The sequence below is a fragment of the Stenella coeruleoalba genome (assembly GCF_951394435.1).
Source record: "Stenella coeruleoalba genome assembly, chromosome: 16".
In the NCBI taxonomy this organism is placed as follows: Eukaryota; Metazoa; Chordata; class Mammalia; order Artiodactyla; family Delphinidae; genus Stenella; species Stenella coeruleoalba.
This window is the reverse complement of record NC_137162.1, coordinates 19,812,135-19,827,019: the sequence shown is the minus strand read 5'-3', so window position 1 is coordinate 19,827,019 and position 14,885 is coordinate 19,812,135. Positions and strand designations below refer to the sequence as shown.

General features: G+C 35.4%; 1 protein-coding gene across 7 annotated transcripts in view; it reads left to right on the top strand.

The window, feature by feature from the left end:
* ADD3 (adducin 3) overlaps positions 1 to 14,885 on the top strand; it is a 125,361-nt gene that overhangs the window by 89,787 nt on the left and 20,689 nt on the right. For 6 of the 7 annotated variants that reach the window (XM_079899484.1, XM_079899487.1, XM_079899488.1 and 3 more), the window contains exon 2: positions 7,959 to 8,182. In XM_079899484.1, the coding sequence (XP_079755610.1) occupies positions 7,988 to 8,182 (195 nt within the window). In that variant the 5' untranslated portion in view covers positions 7,959 to 7,987. Of the gene's footprint in view, positions 1 to 3,794; positions 3,857 to 7,958; positions 8,183 to 14,885 lie in introns of all 7 variants that reach the window. The other variant, XM_079899483.1, reaches the window with a different exon arrangement.

Below are 14,885 nucleotides of genomic sequence, written 5' to 3'. Positions count from 1 at the left end.
TTGTCACTTGAAGAATATTATATAAATGGAATCATGCTGTATATAATCTTTTGGTATTGGCTTTTTTACTCAGTGTAATTCACTGGAGATTTATTCAGGCTGTTGTGTATCAGTAATTCATTCCATTTTATTATATATTTATAACGTTCCATAGGATGGGTATACCACAGTTTGTTTCATTGTTCACCTGTTGAAGGACATCTAGATTATTTCCAGTGTTTGACTGTTACAAATGTCCATAGTAGCTTTATTTGTATACAGATTGTGTGAACATATGTTTTCTTTTTTCTGGATTAAATGACCAGGAGAGCAATTGTTGGGTCATTTCATAGTTGCATATTTCGTTTTATAAAATGCCAAACTGTTTACTGGAGTTGCTGTACCATTTTACATTCCCAGTAGCAAGGTATGAGGGATCCAGTTTCTCTGCATCCTCTCCAGCGTCTGAGATTATCATTATTTTTTGTTTGTTTTAGCCATCCTGGGACCTGTGTAGTGGTATCTCATGATTTTAATTTGTGTTTCCCTAGTGACTAATGATGTTAAACATCTTTTCATATGCTTTTCTACCATGTATCCTTTTCAGTGAAATGGCTGTTCATGTCTTTTGCCCATTTTCTAATTGAATTGTTTGGTTTTTTTTTTTACTGTTGAGTTTTGAGAGTTTGTTATATATTATACATACTAGTCCTTTGTCAGATGTACGGTTTGCAAATATTTTCTCATGGTCTATGGCTTGTCTTTTCATCCTCTTAACAGGGTCTTTTGCAGATAAACATTTAAAATTTAGGGGAAGTTCAATTTATCAGTTTTCCTTTTATGGACCATGTTTTGGTGTCAAATCTATAAACACTGCCTGGGACTTAATCCTGAAGATTTTCTTTTTTTTTCTGGAAGCTTTATAGTTTCTATTTTGAGTTAATTTGATCTAGTTTGAGTTAATTTTTTATCATGGTAAAATACATATAACATAAAATTTACCATTTTGAAGTGTATGATTCAGTGGCCTTAAGTACATTCACAATGCTGTACAGCCATCACCACTATCTAGATCCAGAACTTTTTCATCATCTCAGACAGAAGCCCAGTACCCATTAAGCAGTCATTCCCCATTTCTGCCCCCCACACAACCCAGCCCCTGGCAACCATCAGTCTGCTTTCTGTACCATGGATTTGCCTGTTGTGGATATTTCATATAAATGAAATTGTATAATATGTGTGGCCCTTTGTGTCTGGCTTCTTTCACTTAGCTAATGTTTTTGAGGTTCATTCATGTTGTAGATGTATCCGTGCTTCATTTCTTTTATGGATATATATTCCATTATGTGGCAACACCATATTTATTGTTTATCCATTCATCAGTTGATGGACACTTGGGTTGTTTCCACCTTTTGGCTCTTGTGAATAGTGCAGCTATGAACATTTCACGTACAAGTTTTTGTTTGAATACCTGTCTTCAGTTCTTTTGGGTTAATATTTAGAAGTGAGTTAATTTTTTAATAAGGTATAAGACTTAGGTTGAGGTTCTCTTTCTCTTTTTGTTTTTTCTTTGCCTATGGATGTACACTTCCTTCACCATTTTTTTTGAGAAGGCTCTCTTGCAAGGGCCATTTTAAAGAATATTGTAAAGCTTTTGGAGAATCACTAGAATTTCTGTATGTATACAGTAATTTTGAAGAAAAGCAAAAGAATTTGAAATGGAGCATTGTAAAGATAGTTTGGTGGGTTTTACTGGGGTTTTCTTTATATTATATTTGTGAAAGTTTAAGCTTGGATGTTTCTATTACAGACAAAGCAATTGTATTTTCTATGTATTGAGGTGATGAGGGAAAGAGAAAACAAGTGAGCCACGAATAGTTTTATCCCATGGATGACAGGAAGCCATTTAAGGTTATAAGAAAGACAGACATAATCAGATCAAATTAAAAGATGGAATTTAAGAACGACAACTCTTGGTAGGATGGAATAAGGGCTCTGGTCAGGCAAGACTGACACAAATGTGTAGAAAGGTTTTCACACCCGGTTTAAGTGAACTCACATGCATTTTCTGTGGCATTTCTGACTTAGAAGCTTGAAAAACAACTTGAGAAAAATCAGCCTCAGACTAATAAAACTGGCACCGTTTTACATATACTGCTTATGACTTGTTAGTTTTTGTTGAATTTTTTTAAGCTCAAGGACCTAAAATCTTACTCCTGAAACTAGCTTGAGGAGAAAACTTCTATTTAAAGAAGTCTACTTAGCTGCTATCTTTAGGGGCCTATTAATATTGTTATTTTCCTTAGACTACTTTATTCCCCTGCTCCCAGAAAAGAATATTTTAACATTAGTGGGTGAAATAGGCTTGATTTCCTAGTCTTAGTAAAACCACTGAACTTTATTACAAAATACTATGAAAAAACTTCTGGGTCAACTTTTTAGTGAAGGAGAATAGAGTGTATGCATTAATAAGTAGTGATTACTAGAGTAATCATTAAGTGTAAAGTTTTCACTTTGACAACCCAATTTTTCACTTGATATTGTACAAAATTCTGAGAAATGGTAGGAAATTACTACTTGGCTTGCATTATCAGTCTGTTAGTAAGTTTGCATTGCCTTCTAAGCAAGTGTGAATTTCACCTGTTTCTTTAAAACTCATGTAACTTTTTATTATAACAATAATGTATTTAAATGCTTTAAGTTACCTGTAGGACTGATTTTTAACCAAATCTTTATTATCCCGTTGCTAACTTTATTCCCTGGCACATTGCCGTTTCCCTGGGCCTGTACCTTCCTTAGTGTAAGAAAATGTTATGTTCTCTAGGAAGCTTCCCCTTATGATGGGTAGAGTCCTTTTCACTGGGTTGTAGAAACCTCTGAACTACTCTAGGAGCTCCCAGAAGGATTTGATTCAACATTCCAGCCATACCTTTAGTACAAAGCCTGGCACATAGTAGATGCTCAATAAATATTTTGGAAGGAAGGAAGGAGGACCTCTGACATATATTTATATACAGCACGTTAGTTAACTGTGGCCCATTTCTCATTATTTCAGACTAATTTAGGATTTCTCTCTAAGCATAGAAACCACTTATTTTTATATTGTATAAGCAAATTTGTTAGGTTGAGTAAAAAGTCTTTTCCTTTTGGTATGCTAATCTTCCAGAATGGTATTTGGTGATATGTGTCTTATGGGTAACTATATAATTGAGATATAATTGACATAACATTGTATATGTTTAAGGTATACAATGTGATGATTTGATACATGTATAGTGAAATACCATAATAATGTTAGTTAACACAGCCTTACATCACATACTTATTTTGTTGTTGTTATGGTGAGAACATTAAAGTTCTACTTTCATAACAGCTTTCAAATATATAATACAGTATTGTTACTATAGTCATCCTGCTGTACCTTAGGTCCCTGGAACTTATAACTGAAAGTTTGTACCCTTTGACCTACATCTCCCCATTACCCCCACCCCTCAGCCCTTGGCAACCACCGTTCTACTCTGTTTCTATAAGTCTGATGTTTTAAATTCTACATATAAGTGATATCATATGGTATTTCTCTTTGTTTTATATGACTTACTTGACTTAGCATAATGCCATCAAGGTCCATCCATGTTGTTGCAAGTGGCAGAATTGCCTTCTTTTTTATGGCTGAGTAATATTTCATTGTGTGTGTGTATCACATTTTCTTTACCCATCTGTCTGTGGATGGACACTTAGGTTGTTTGCATGTCTTGGTTGTTGTAAATAATGCTTAAAGCTTCCCTTATTTTTTTTCTGAATTCTGTTTATTTCAGATAATCTTGTGGATCCTAAGTTTTTTCCAGGCTTGAAATAACACTTCGGTCTATAGTATTTGGTATGTAAAATTGCAAATAATCAGCTGTTGCTTATGATTGGCTTAAAAATCTGTGTAAAGCTCTTAGTGTTGAGTATCTAGGTATAGAAGAGCACCAAAATGGCAAACTAGTGTTCTTATTCTTTATTTCTATATCCTTCTTATAAATTCTCAATTCTTATTCCAAGTACATAAAACTTTGAAACTTCTTGTATTAAAAAGCCATGCTAAATAATGAGCTTTTTTAAAAAAAAAATTTATTGATGTATAGTTGATTTACAATGTTGTGTTAATTTCTATTGTACAGCAAAGTGATTCAGTTATACATATATATACATTCTTTCTCATATTCTTTTCCATTATGGTTTATCACAGGACATTGAATACAGTTCCCTGTGCTATACAGTAGGACCTTGTTGTTTATCCATTTTATATATAATAGTTTGCATCTGCTAATCCCAAACTCCTAATCCATCCCTCCCCCACCCCTCTCCCCCTTGGCAACCACAAGTCTGCTCAATAATGAGCTTTTGAAGTTTTAAAAAGGTCTGAGTGTTTTGAGTCATTTCTAATCCTATTTCCCCTTTTTGGTGTCATTTCCTCAATTTTGACAGATTCTATAAACTCTGAATTGTTTAATATTTAGGACAGAATGTCGACTAAAAGGCTCAAAATCTTGTAGCCCTCTTATGTTTTATGATATGTTTCATTGTAAGTGGACTAGGAGACAGAAATTGTGACTTTGAATGTTGCCTGTGACACAAGCAGTGTGATTTTTGGCAGGATGCTTAACCCCCTGAACCTCCAGATTATTAACCTCTATCTCATTGTGTAGTTGCAAAGGTAAAATAAGGTAGAAAGGTGTAAGAGCATGGTATAAACCATATAAAGTGTTACGCGTATACAATACGTTCTTTTATTGTTAAAATGGGTGGTTAGATATATTTTCCTCTTTACCTTACTCATCTAAAAATGCATTCATCAAGAGTTCTTTAAACTCTAAGCTTTTACTTATCAATGTTTCTATTATCGGTTTCTTAAACCAGTGCTGGGACAACAAAATGAAACTACTACAACAGTTCCTTGCTTTTTGCTGTGTTTTAATAAAGTTAGTTTATAAGCATCAGCAAATTCAGTTAGACATAAGCTTATTATCTAACTCTGTTCCTCCATTAGGCTAAACAGAGCTTTTTGCGGTTGAGGAATAGGTTAAAATCCAACTGAAAGCAATATTTGTGGAATTTCTTTTTTAAAAATGACTTATTCATAGCCAGTGACCTAGTGTGGTAAACTAAACAGAATTGATTTCTTTATTAATTGATGTCCCATTTATTGAGTACCCACGTAGTCTGTACTTGGCCAGAGCAGCATGACATTTACTAATATATGTGAGTTTGTTTGTTTGCTTTTTAAAAAACTTTCATTCTCCTTGAAATTTTTATCTGCTAGCAGTTCAAATGACCTATTATAAAAAGCTTCTAAGAAAACTACGTTCCAAAGATTGATTAGACCTTTAGACTGCTGATAACCCAGCTGGATATGAAAAAAAGCTTCTTACAGTTGGTGCTCTGTGCACCACATTTTTGGTTAATAGCAAGATGATGATAAATACCATAGGCTAGGGTTTCCTTGGTGGTGCAGTGGTTAAGAATCCACTTGCCAATGCAGGAGACACGGGTTCGAGCCCTGGTCCAGGAAGATCCCACATGCCGCTGAGCAACTAAGCCCGTGCACCACAACTACTGAGCCTGTGCTCTAGAGCCTTTGAGCCACAGCTACTGAAACCCCTGCGCCTAGAGCCCGTGCACCACAACGAAGAGTAGCCCCCGCTCGCCACAACTAGAGAAAGCCCACGCACAGCAACAAAGACCCAAGGCAGCCATAAATACATACATACATACATACATAAAATACCATAGGCTGGTGCCAGTCTAATAACAGTGTAGCAAAACCTAATTTTTGGAAGAATATAATATGTCCAGGATCATTCCATTAATAGTGGATGTTATACAAAAAGAAGAAAAAATGGCCATTTATCCTGTGGAGAACACATATAATGATCAGATATTCATTCTTTAGTTGAGTGTTTTCTCCCAATTTTTAAATTAATGAATTAAGATGTGGAAGACTCAGTTATAGAAAAGTTCATTTTTCACATTTCCTTCACTGATTAGTTGCTTTCTAGTCATAAAATCAGAATTTCATTAAAGCCATATGATATAAAGTGTTTTTAACCATATTTCATGAATTTTTGGGGTAGTACACTAAAATAATTTAGGTAGCTTTTAGAATGTTCTGCATGAGATTGTTGTTGGCAAGTAAAAGAAAACAGTTTTAACATTGTTTTGCAAAAATTATTTAACAGAATAAGTTTACATTTCCAGGACCAGAATTAATGCAAGAATGTTTAATGTCTTGCAATGAGTTTGCTTGGGCTGAGTCAAGGCAGCTTTAGAAATGAATTCTTTCAGAGAAAACTATTATTAGAGACAAATATAGTAACCTCACTGGTTGTTATTGTGTTTAAAAGATGAGATCAGGTATCTCTGGTCTTTATCAGGGATTCAGATCCCTAAGAAAAAAGGTGGCCCTTGCCTTTTCCCTTCTGGATCTACCTAGAAACTATTCTGCTGAGAAGGAATCCAAGGCTGTGAAGAATCTTCAGAGTTTCAAGTCCACAGATATTTCTCTCCCCTTAGTTTTCTACATAAATAGAAAAAGAATACTTGGAATTTTTCACATTTAATTTCCCTTATTGTGAAGTGATTCTTCTTACTAGGCAAATAATCCGTTGAATAAATACCATTTTGTAGTTAGAATGTTTTTTTCTGTTACCCAGTCATTTATATTGAACAGGTTGCATTTGTTACCACCTGTAGAGAAAATTGTGTTAAGCAAAGCCGTCTTTACAATTCTTATTTAAAATTTGTTTCCTTTTATTCTTCCTTGTTGCACATTTTTTGCACTTTCTACATTCAGTTCAAAAGAACAACTATGTAAAGGGATACACTAATCAGTGGTGTCCTGTTCTCTTGATTTAGGCTTCTGCCAAATCACATCTAAAAGTTAGAGGAAGCATTCCTTCAGTGTGCAGTGACTGTTACTCTCTGCTAGGTCAGTGATACTCTAAGTGTGGTCCAGGATCCAGTGCCAGTCTGCAGACTGCAGTCCGTGACAAGTACAGAATATAATATTACGCATTTAGAAACTTCATGCAGTTTGACATTGCCGTGACATCTAAATGCATTATTTTGTATTTTACAAAAATACTGGTTTACGGCAAATTGGAGAAGGTCCTTCACCACAGACAATCTGAGAAGCACTGGGTTAGATGACTTCATCAACTTCTAGCACAAGCCATCACAGCCTGGGGCTGGGGATGGATGTTAAATAACTGTCCTGTTGATCTAGCTACAGTTGGTTGATTAGGTGCTCAGCTGTAGCAAAGCCCAAATGAATTTGTTTCCCTGGCATAAAGTCAAGGGTTATCCTAAGTGTCAGTAATAATTAAATGAATCAGCTGTTCCTGTGGTTTCTGAACGGCTTTTTATTTTTTCTTACTTGGATTTGAAGCACTATCTGCTAAAGTTATATAGTCTGGCAACCTTAATAATTCCTACATTTTCCCTGGAACTTGAAAAGCTTACAACTGTGTTTCTCTCATGTGTTAATAAACTAAAACTACATTCACTGTAAAATACTGATCATTAAATATGGCCAGAGTTTGGTCTAACGTAAAAGCATGAGTAAGAGAGGAAAGAGAATCTCCACTAACAGTAATCACTAATTGTGAAAATTTGCTGTCTTAGGTGTGGCATTTTACTTTCAGATATTTTGATCGTTGCTTCTTTAAAAAATTCATATAGCAGTTGACGACATTATTATAATTGAACCACAAGTTGCCACTAGCTCTGAAAATATCAATTTCCAATTTAGCATTGTAATCTAAGATATTTTTATCTTAATAAAAAATTGTTCTAATATTTTTTGAAAAGCTACTTTTTAAAGAAAGTTGCCACTGTTACTCTGAGGGCAAAAAAAAAAAGTGCTGCATGACCTGTGTAAAATTTGAATTTAATAATGAATTTATTATGAATGTCCTACTTTGTGTTTATTAATGCAGATAGCAAGGAGAATTGGCAGACTTGAAGCATGAGTTCCGATGCTAGCCAAGGCGTGGTCACTACTTCTCCTCCTCCCAGCGTGCCTCACAAAGAGAGGTATTTTGACCGCATCAATGAAAATGACCCAGAATACATAAGGGAGAGGAACATGTCTCCTGATCTACGGCAAGACTTCAATATGATGGAGCAGAGGAAACGAGTTACTCAGATCTTGCAAAGTCCGGTGAGTCAAAATAATTTGAAGGCTATAATTTTTCTTCCTCTTTGGAAACCTTGATACAGTGATACTCTCAGGTTAGAAGAGGGGTGGAGGAAGAGTGACTAGTTGTCCCCAGTCTTTCAGAGGCAAAATAAGCACCTAATTTATAAATTTAATTTGCAAGGCTTTAATAATAAACTGGTATCGTCTTGGTAGGATAAACTTTCTTGAGTGATTTCTGAGTGTAATGTTTCATTAAAGGAGGACAAAAGATGGTACTGAACTCAAGGATTCCCATTACAGACTGAATATCTGTGAAGAAAATAAAGGTATGAGTGAAGTGTTAGGAACCAAGAAATAGATACACCCCATGAACATACTTTCTTCTTCCTTTGGGTATCTTGACACTCAGAGCAGCATAGGAAGACTTAAGGTTCGTGAGGATGTCTGTGATTTGGCAGCCTAATGTTACATACACCTAATGTAGGCACACATATATGCATATGCACCAAACTAACTAGATTAAACATGGATTCTAACCTTAACTCAAGCTGAAAATTCTGTCTGCACAGTAATATCCAGACTTTGTAAATCATATTCAAGTGATTTGTTAAGTTTCTTACAAACCTTTAGTGGAATTGTAAAGGTCACATATAAGTTTTAGAAAATGAGTGAACAGCTTGATTTAACATGCAAAATGAATTCATAGCTTTATGTATAATGAAGATCATGGGCCCCTTAAGACAGAGTTCAGCATACATAGACACACGATGCCCAGGTTGGGGTTCTATTAGATTTCCAACTTAGGTACTAAAATAAACACCAAGACATAGAACTGCCTGAGGTGGCCCTGGTGAATCATTTTTGTTGTGCCCTTGTGGATTTAATCACAGAGGCTGAGTCCAAAGCCAAAGGGGAATTCCACTCCTGAGTGATTCTTATATATCAGTGGCCTAGATAAAAGCAAGTACAAGTTATAAAAGCAAGGCAAGCTTTGAGGAATTTAAGTATAGCTTAAATGTAAAGCTATCCTTTAAATAAACCCTTAAAGAAACCTTTTCCCAATGAAAAGGAGACTAACCAGAAAAGTCATTATGAGGGACTAAATGTTCAGTGCCTTCTTTTATGCAGACTAGTTTCTATGTTTATAAATACTTGAAGAGCATGCTAATTATATAGATATATTTCCTTCTATAAAGAAAACTCCACTTTGAAGAACAAACTCATTAGCCAAAGGATTATGGTAATATATAGAATAAAGTAACTGAAAGAATGAGATGAAGTTCAGATTTTGTTCAAGATTATTAAATATTGAGATTTCTTTGGGAAGTGCTCCAAAGAGGATCATTCAATTCTAACTAAAGTTTAAAAGGAAAAAGTACCGGGGCTTCCCTGGTGGCGCAGTGGTTGAGAGTCCACCTGCCGATGCAGGGGACACGGGTTTGTGCCCTGGTCTGGGAAGATCCCACATGCCGCAGAGTGGCTGGGCCCGTGAGCCATGGCCGCTGAGCCTGCGCATCCGGAGCCTGTGCTCTGCAACGGGAGATGCCACAACAGTGAGAGGCCAGCGTACTGCCAAAAAAAAAAGAAAAAGAAAAAGTACCAAACTACATTTCTATGCCAGGGTTTTTTTAAAATAATTTCTCCACTAAACTAATGACAGTATAACAGTGAGGAGATTACCTAATGTTTTTACTTGTGTATTGCTACTTGTAGATTGGCTTAAAAGCATCAATTTTACTTATGCCCAGGGGAATTTAATGAAAGAATAGGAAAGGGCAGGTATATAGATTGTCATTTCCATGTTCATATAGCAAGAGTGATAATTTTTAGCCCAGAGAGAAACAAAGAAAATTTAAAAGAATTGTGGATTGATCATTTTTTCCCTAGATCTTTGCCAGTGAATTTAAAATCTTGTTTGTGAAAGACTTGGAAAAGTGTATACATTTTGTCTTTCTGCCATGTTTTAGGACAATGGCTTTCAAATTTCTTTTAATACAACGAACTTTTCACCACAGGACATGATACATGGTGGCCTGTATTGCTAAATAACAAAACCTAGCAGCTTAAAACAACAAGCTTTTATTAGCTTGTCATTTCTGTGGGTCAGGAATTCAGGAGCAGCTTAGCTGAGTGGATCTGGCTTAAGGTCTCTCATAAAGTTGCAGTCAAGACATCAGTCAAGGATGCTGCATCTGAAGGCTTGACTGGAGTGGAAGTTTCTCATCTTAAGATGGGTCACTCACATGACTGTCAGCAAAAGGCTACAGTTCCTTGCCACATGGACCTTAACCTGAGGCTGTTTGAGTGTTCTCCCCCAGAGGAAGTATCTGAGAGCAAAGAGGAGCCTGCAGTTCCTTTTATGACCTAATCTCAGAAATTAAACACCATCACTTCCACCATTTATTAGTTAGAAGTGAGTCACTAAGTTCAGCCCATACTCAAGGGGAGAGGAATTAAGCTCCACCTTTTGAGGGGAGGATTGTCCACTCTCTGATGACAATTTATTTTAAAAGTATCACAATCTGCCACAATTTATTTACCTTCCTTCCACATGCAAAATACACTCACCATCTCCTCCTTCCACATACAAAATACACTCACCATCTCCTCCTTCCACATGCAAAATACACTCACCATCTCCTAACACCCCTGCAAAAGTTTCATCCTATTACAACATTAGCCTGAATCCAGAATATCATCATCTAAATATGGTCCGGGTATAGATGATACTCCTCAAGTGTAATTTCTTAAGTACAGTTCCTCTCAATCTATAGACCGGAGAACTAAAGAGACAAGTTATCTGCCCCACACACACCCAGTGGTGGGACAGGCAAAGATAACTGCTATAGACATTCCTGTTCAAAAAGGGAGAAAATTGGGAGTACAAAGTAGTCACTGGTCCATAGCAATTCTGAAATTCACCTGGGCAAATGTTTGGCAGTTTCCTTGATGAAGATTCAGTCCTTCTACTTAGTAGGAATGAGTCTCCCTAGTTCTTGGCTCTGCCCTCTGAGCTTTTGGTTCCACTTGTAGAGGTCTTAGAGTTCAAAGACCTCTTTCCTTTTTGTACTCTCTTTGTTTCTTTAAGTCCAAGCTTGTAATGTTTTTGTGAATATAATTTTCTTAAAACCTTTGTGTGTCTCCTGTGAATTTTGGGGTTCACTCTGTTGGACAAAACCCATAACCAATAAAGATCAAAATCAAAGGTATTACTAATTCATGTTTGTAAGAAACAAATTTGTAATCCTTCTGTTTTAATTGCTGAGTTCATTTGGGAAGAAAGGAAATCAGGAGAAAAACTAATAAAAGCAAAGTATAATGCTTTTTTTTAAAGCACTTACTATGTACCAGGCACCTATTATGTACCAAATCTTATTTAATCCTCAAAACAACTCAATCAAAGAAGTATTACTATCCCTAGTTTACAGTGGCATAAACTGAAACTTAGAGGCATTAAATAACTTGCAGAAGTTTTTACAAGCTTAGTTAAATGGTGGGGTCTGGATGTAAACTCCAAAGCTCACACCCTTACGCACTAGGCTGTACCACTTAAAGCATTCAATAACTATGAAAAAATTCCACTCATATATTATTGTTTCATTCTTCTTGAAATTCTCTTGCTCAAGTTAATTCAACCCAACTCAAGAAGAGTTTCGAATCATAAGACATTTTGGTGTCTGTAAATTTGGATAACAAACTTGACACCTTATTGCCTTGAGCTGAGAAAATAAGAGCAATTTGTCTCATCCTAACTCCAAGTTATTACTTCTTTCTAGAAATTTCACATACTTTTGTCATTTTTTTTTTAATTTAAGAAAGTATTTGTCTTAGAAATTAAGAGCTGGCGAGTAAACTTGTTTAGCTAGAGATTTTGTTAATGCACTCAGGAGAATCCATAAGTTTTCTTTGACCAATATATTCCTCATATATATGTCTCTGATGACATATATATGATTGCCCTTGTCTCGGAATGAAGTGTCCAGGGCAAACTGTTAGAATTAAATGATGGACCTCATCAAAGTTAAAGAATCATGTAAGTTGAAAACTAATAGCGCATTGTGCATAGTAGATATTTAGTAAATTCTGAATACATGGATGGATGGATATATGAATAGCTGAGTGGGCTTTGAGTCATTAAACACTTGAATGTTGTCCAACAAGCTCCTACTGAACTTGACTGCTTAAATGACAATCAGTTGGTGGGTTTCAGAAAAAGAATGAACGTTCTTAAGCCATATCACTATAAGAAGCAATTTAGACTTGTTAACAGAAGTGTGCAATGTTACTCTGAAAGATAGGACAACAGGAGTGTAGGTGGTGATTGCTCAGGCACATGACACACTAACATTTCTTAATAAAAGGGCAGTGTGTCATGCTTCAAACTTATTTTAAAGATAGGAGAAACTTCAAAGCCATGTACATGTTAAAATCTCACTGTAATCAAGGCCTAAAATGTTAACAGATCACCTCAGTTAGAATAGTTGGTCAAAATTACCATGATTTATCTGGTCACTTCAGAAGTTTCAGATACAAGTATTCTTCACTAACTTTGTTTGCATTTTTATTTTATACCAGCTTTAAGAAAAGATATTATTCTAACCTTTAGCTTTATATTAATTAAGACACATAGATACAGGAGAAAGATCATCCAGAAGAAGATTTGGTTGATTTGTGCTTTCTCCTTTCAACAGGACCAGTGGTAATCTATTTCCAAATGAATACATTTCTTAATGGAAAAATTCTAAGTAAGTTTGTTATGCTCCTAATCCCACTTTAGGAGAGATCTAATAGCATAATTGCAGGGTGCCTTGGGAGCAGCAAGTCTGTAATCTGTTTTTCTTTTTGCTCCAGTTTTTCTTTCTCGTAATTATTATGAGGTAGAACATCCAGATGTGGATATTTAAAATCCAGTTCTGATACTTATCAGTATTCTGTTAACTGATTTTCATTAAGTTAGACATTACTTATAGGTCAGTCTATGTAATTTTTTTTAGCCTTAACCAAAATAATCGTATCAAGTCAGTTTCTTTTATCAAATTGGTTCTCTTTTCTGTGATTTAAAAATAAAAAATCTTTCATCTATTGCCACTTTCTCCTGAAAGTTCTGATCTTAGATGCAGAAGCCTTAAGATCTGATGTTTCAAATTACTCCTGCTTTTAGTGTATAGTATACGTGAATATGTATATACTTAAAGTATATACTTTAAGAGTATACTTAAAGTATACTCTGACCTTACATGGATCTCAAATCTCTGAATCTTTTGTGTTTTTACAAGTTTATTTTTATCCATACCTTTATGAATTCAAAGTTTACAGGATCACTCCTTCAACATTGACAGGAGAAGTATCAAATGAAACGGAGATTCAGAGAAGGCTTTAAAGGCAGGCACCCTCTCTCTAAGTTAAACATTTTGTTTTTCACCTAGTGAAAAACACTTTTTTTTAACCACACTTTTTTGGACATGTGTTTGATGAGAGAGCTGTCCAAACTATAATGTTCTGAGGACAAACCAAGTTTTCAAGTAGGATTTTGTTTGAGTTGAAGAATTAAATGACTTTTCAAAAATGTATAAACTTCTGTGAAGATTCATTTCTTACTTTAAAAAACTGAATTTCTCCCATTAGATGATGGACAAGCCTTATTACACAGGAGGAATTTCTCATTCAAGTGACAGACTGATAAGACTGCATTCTAGAACTTCAGATTCCAGTGCTAATAACCTATGAAATGGATCTTTGCTATCATTAACTCAAGAGGAGATCAGATTCTTTGCATTCTTTCCTTATATCTAGGAAAATATAGAAAAGAAGCTCTAACTTACGATTATAATAATTGAGCACTGAATAATTGTGTCCAGGAGACTCTAGAAGTGTGAAAGACACAGTCCCAGCCATCAGATATTACTGTATAGTAGAGTATGAAAAATAAATCACAATCATGGTAGCTACCCTAAATGTAGTATAGGCAAATGTTAAAGTAATTCAGAGTGGGGTGAGAAGAGAAGAAATATGAAGATCCCTCCTAACTGTGGTGATTAAAGGAGAGACTTCAAGGAGAAGGTGACATTTTAAGATGAGTGTTGAGTAAAGGGTAAGAATTCATCTGGTAGAGGAACAGTAGAAGCCAGCATTTCCGTTTGACGAAATACAGTGAGCAAGGATAGAAAAGTACAAGTTGTGATCAGAGAATGCTCAGCAAACCTCATAGGCTACCAGAACATGAGGTAGTAATGGGAGATAGAGCCAAAAATTGACCTAACAGATTGTAGAGATCCTGGAGTACCAGACTATTGTGACCTAAGTTAGAGGTCAGCCCATTTTCTCATCATTTCCAGTTTTAATCTGTTTATATAAATGTTTTATACATGCATGTATGCATATAGTGTTTGTTTTGGATCTTGGCTCAGCACCACTTAATAGCTATGTGACATTAGGAAACTCACTTAACTTGAGCTTCACTTTTCCTTGTTGGTAAAAATGGACCTCACATGGTGGTTGTGACAGTTTAATGAAATAACATAAAAGCATGTAGTGCAGTGCCTAGCACATAGTAGACAGCTGTTTCTGTGGAAATATATACATAGGGTTAAATACAATATCGCTAACTTAAAGCATTTTTATGCTTTTGTGACAACACTTTGAAGATTATAATCATAATTCATTGGACTGTATTTTGGTTTTTGACGGCCTTAAGGAATCTATCACCCCGATGGCACTCTGCCTT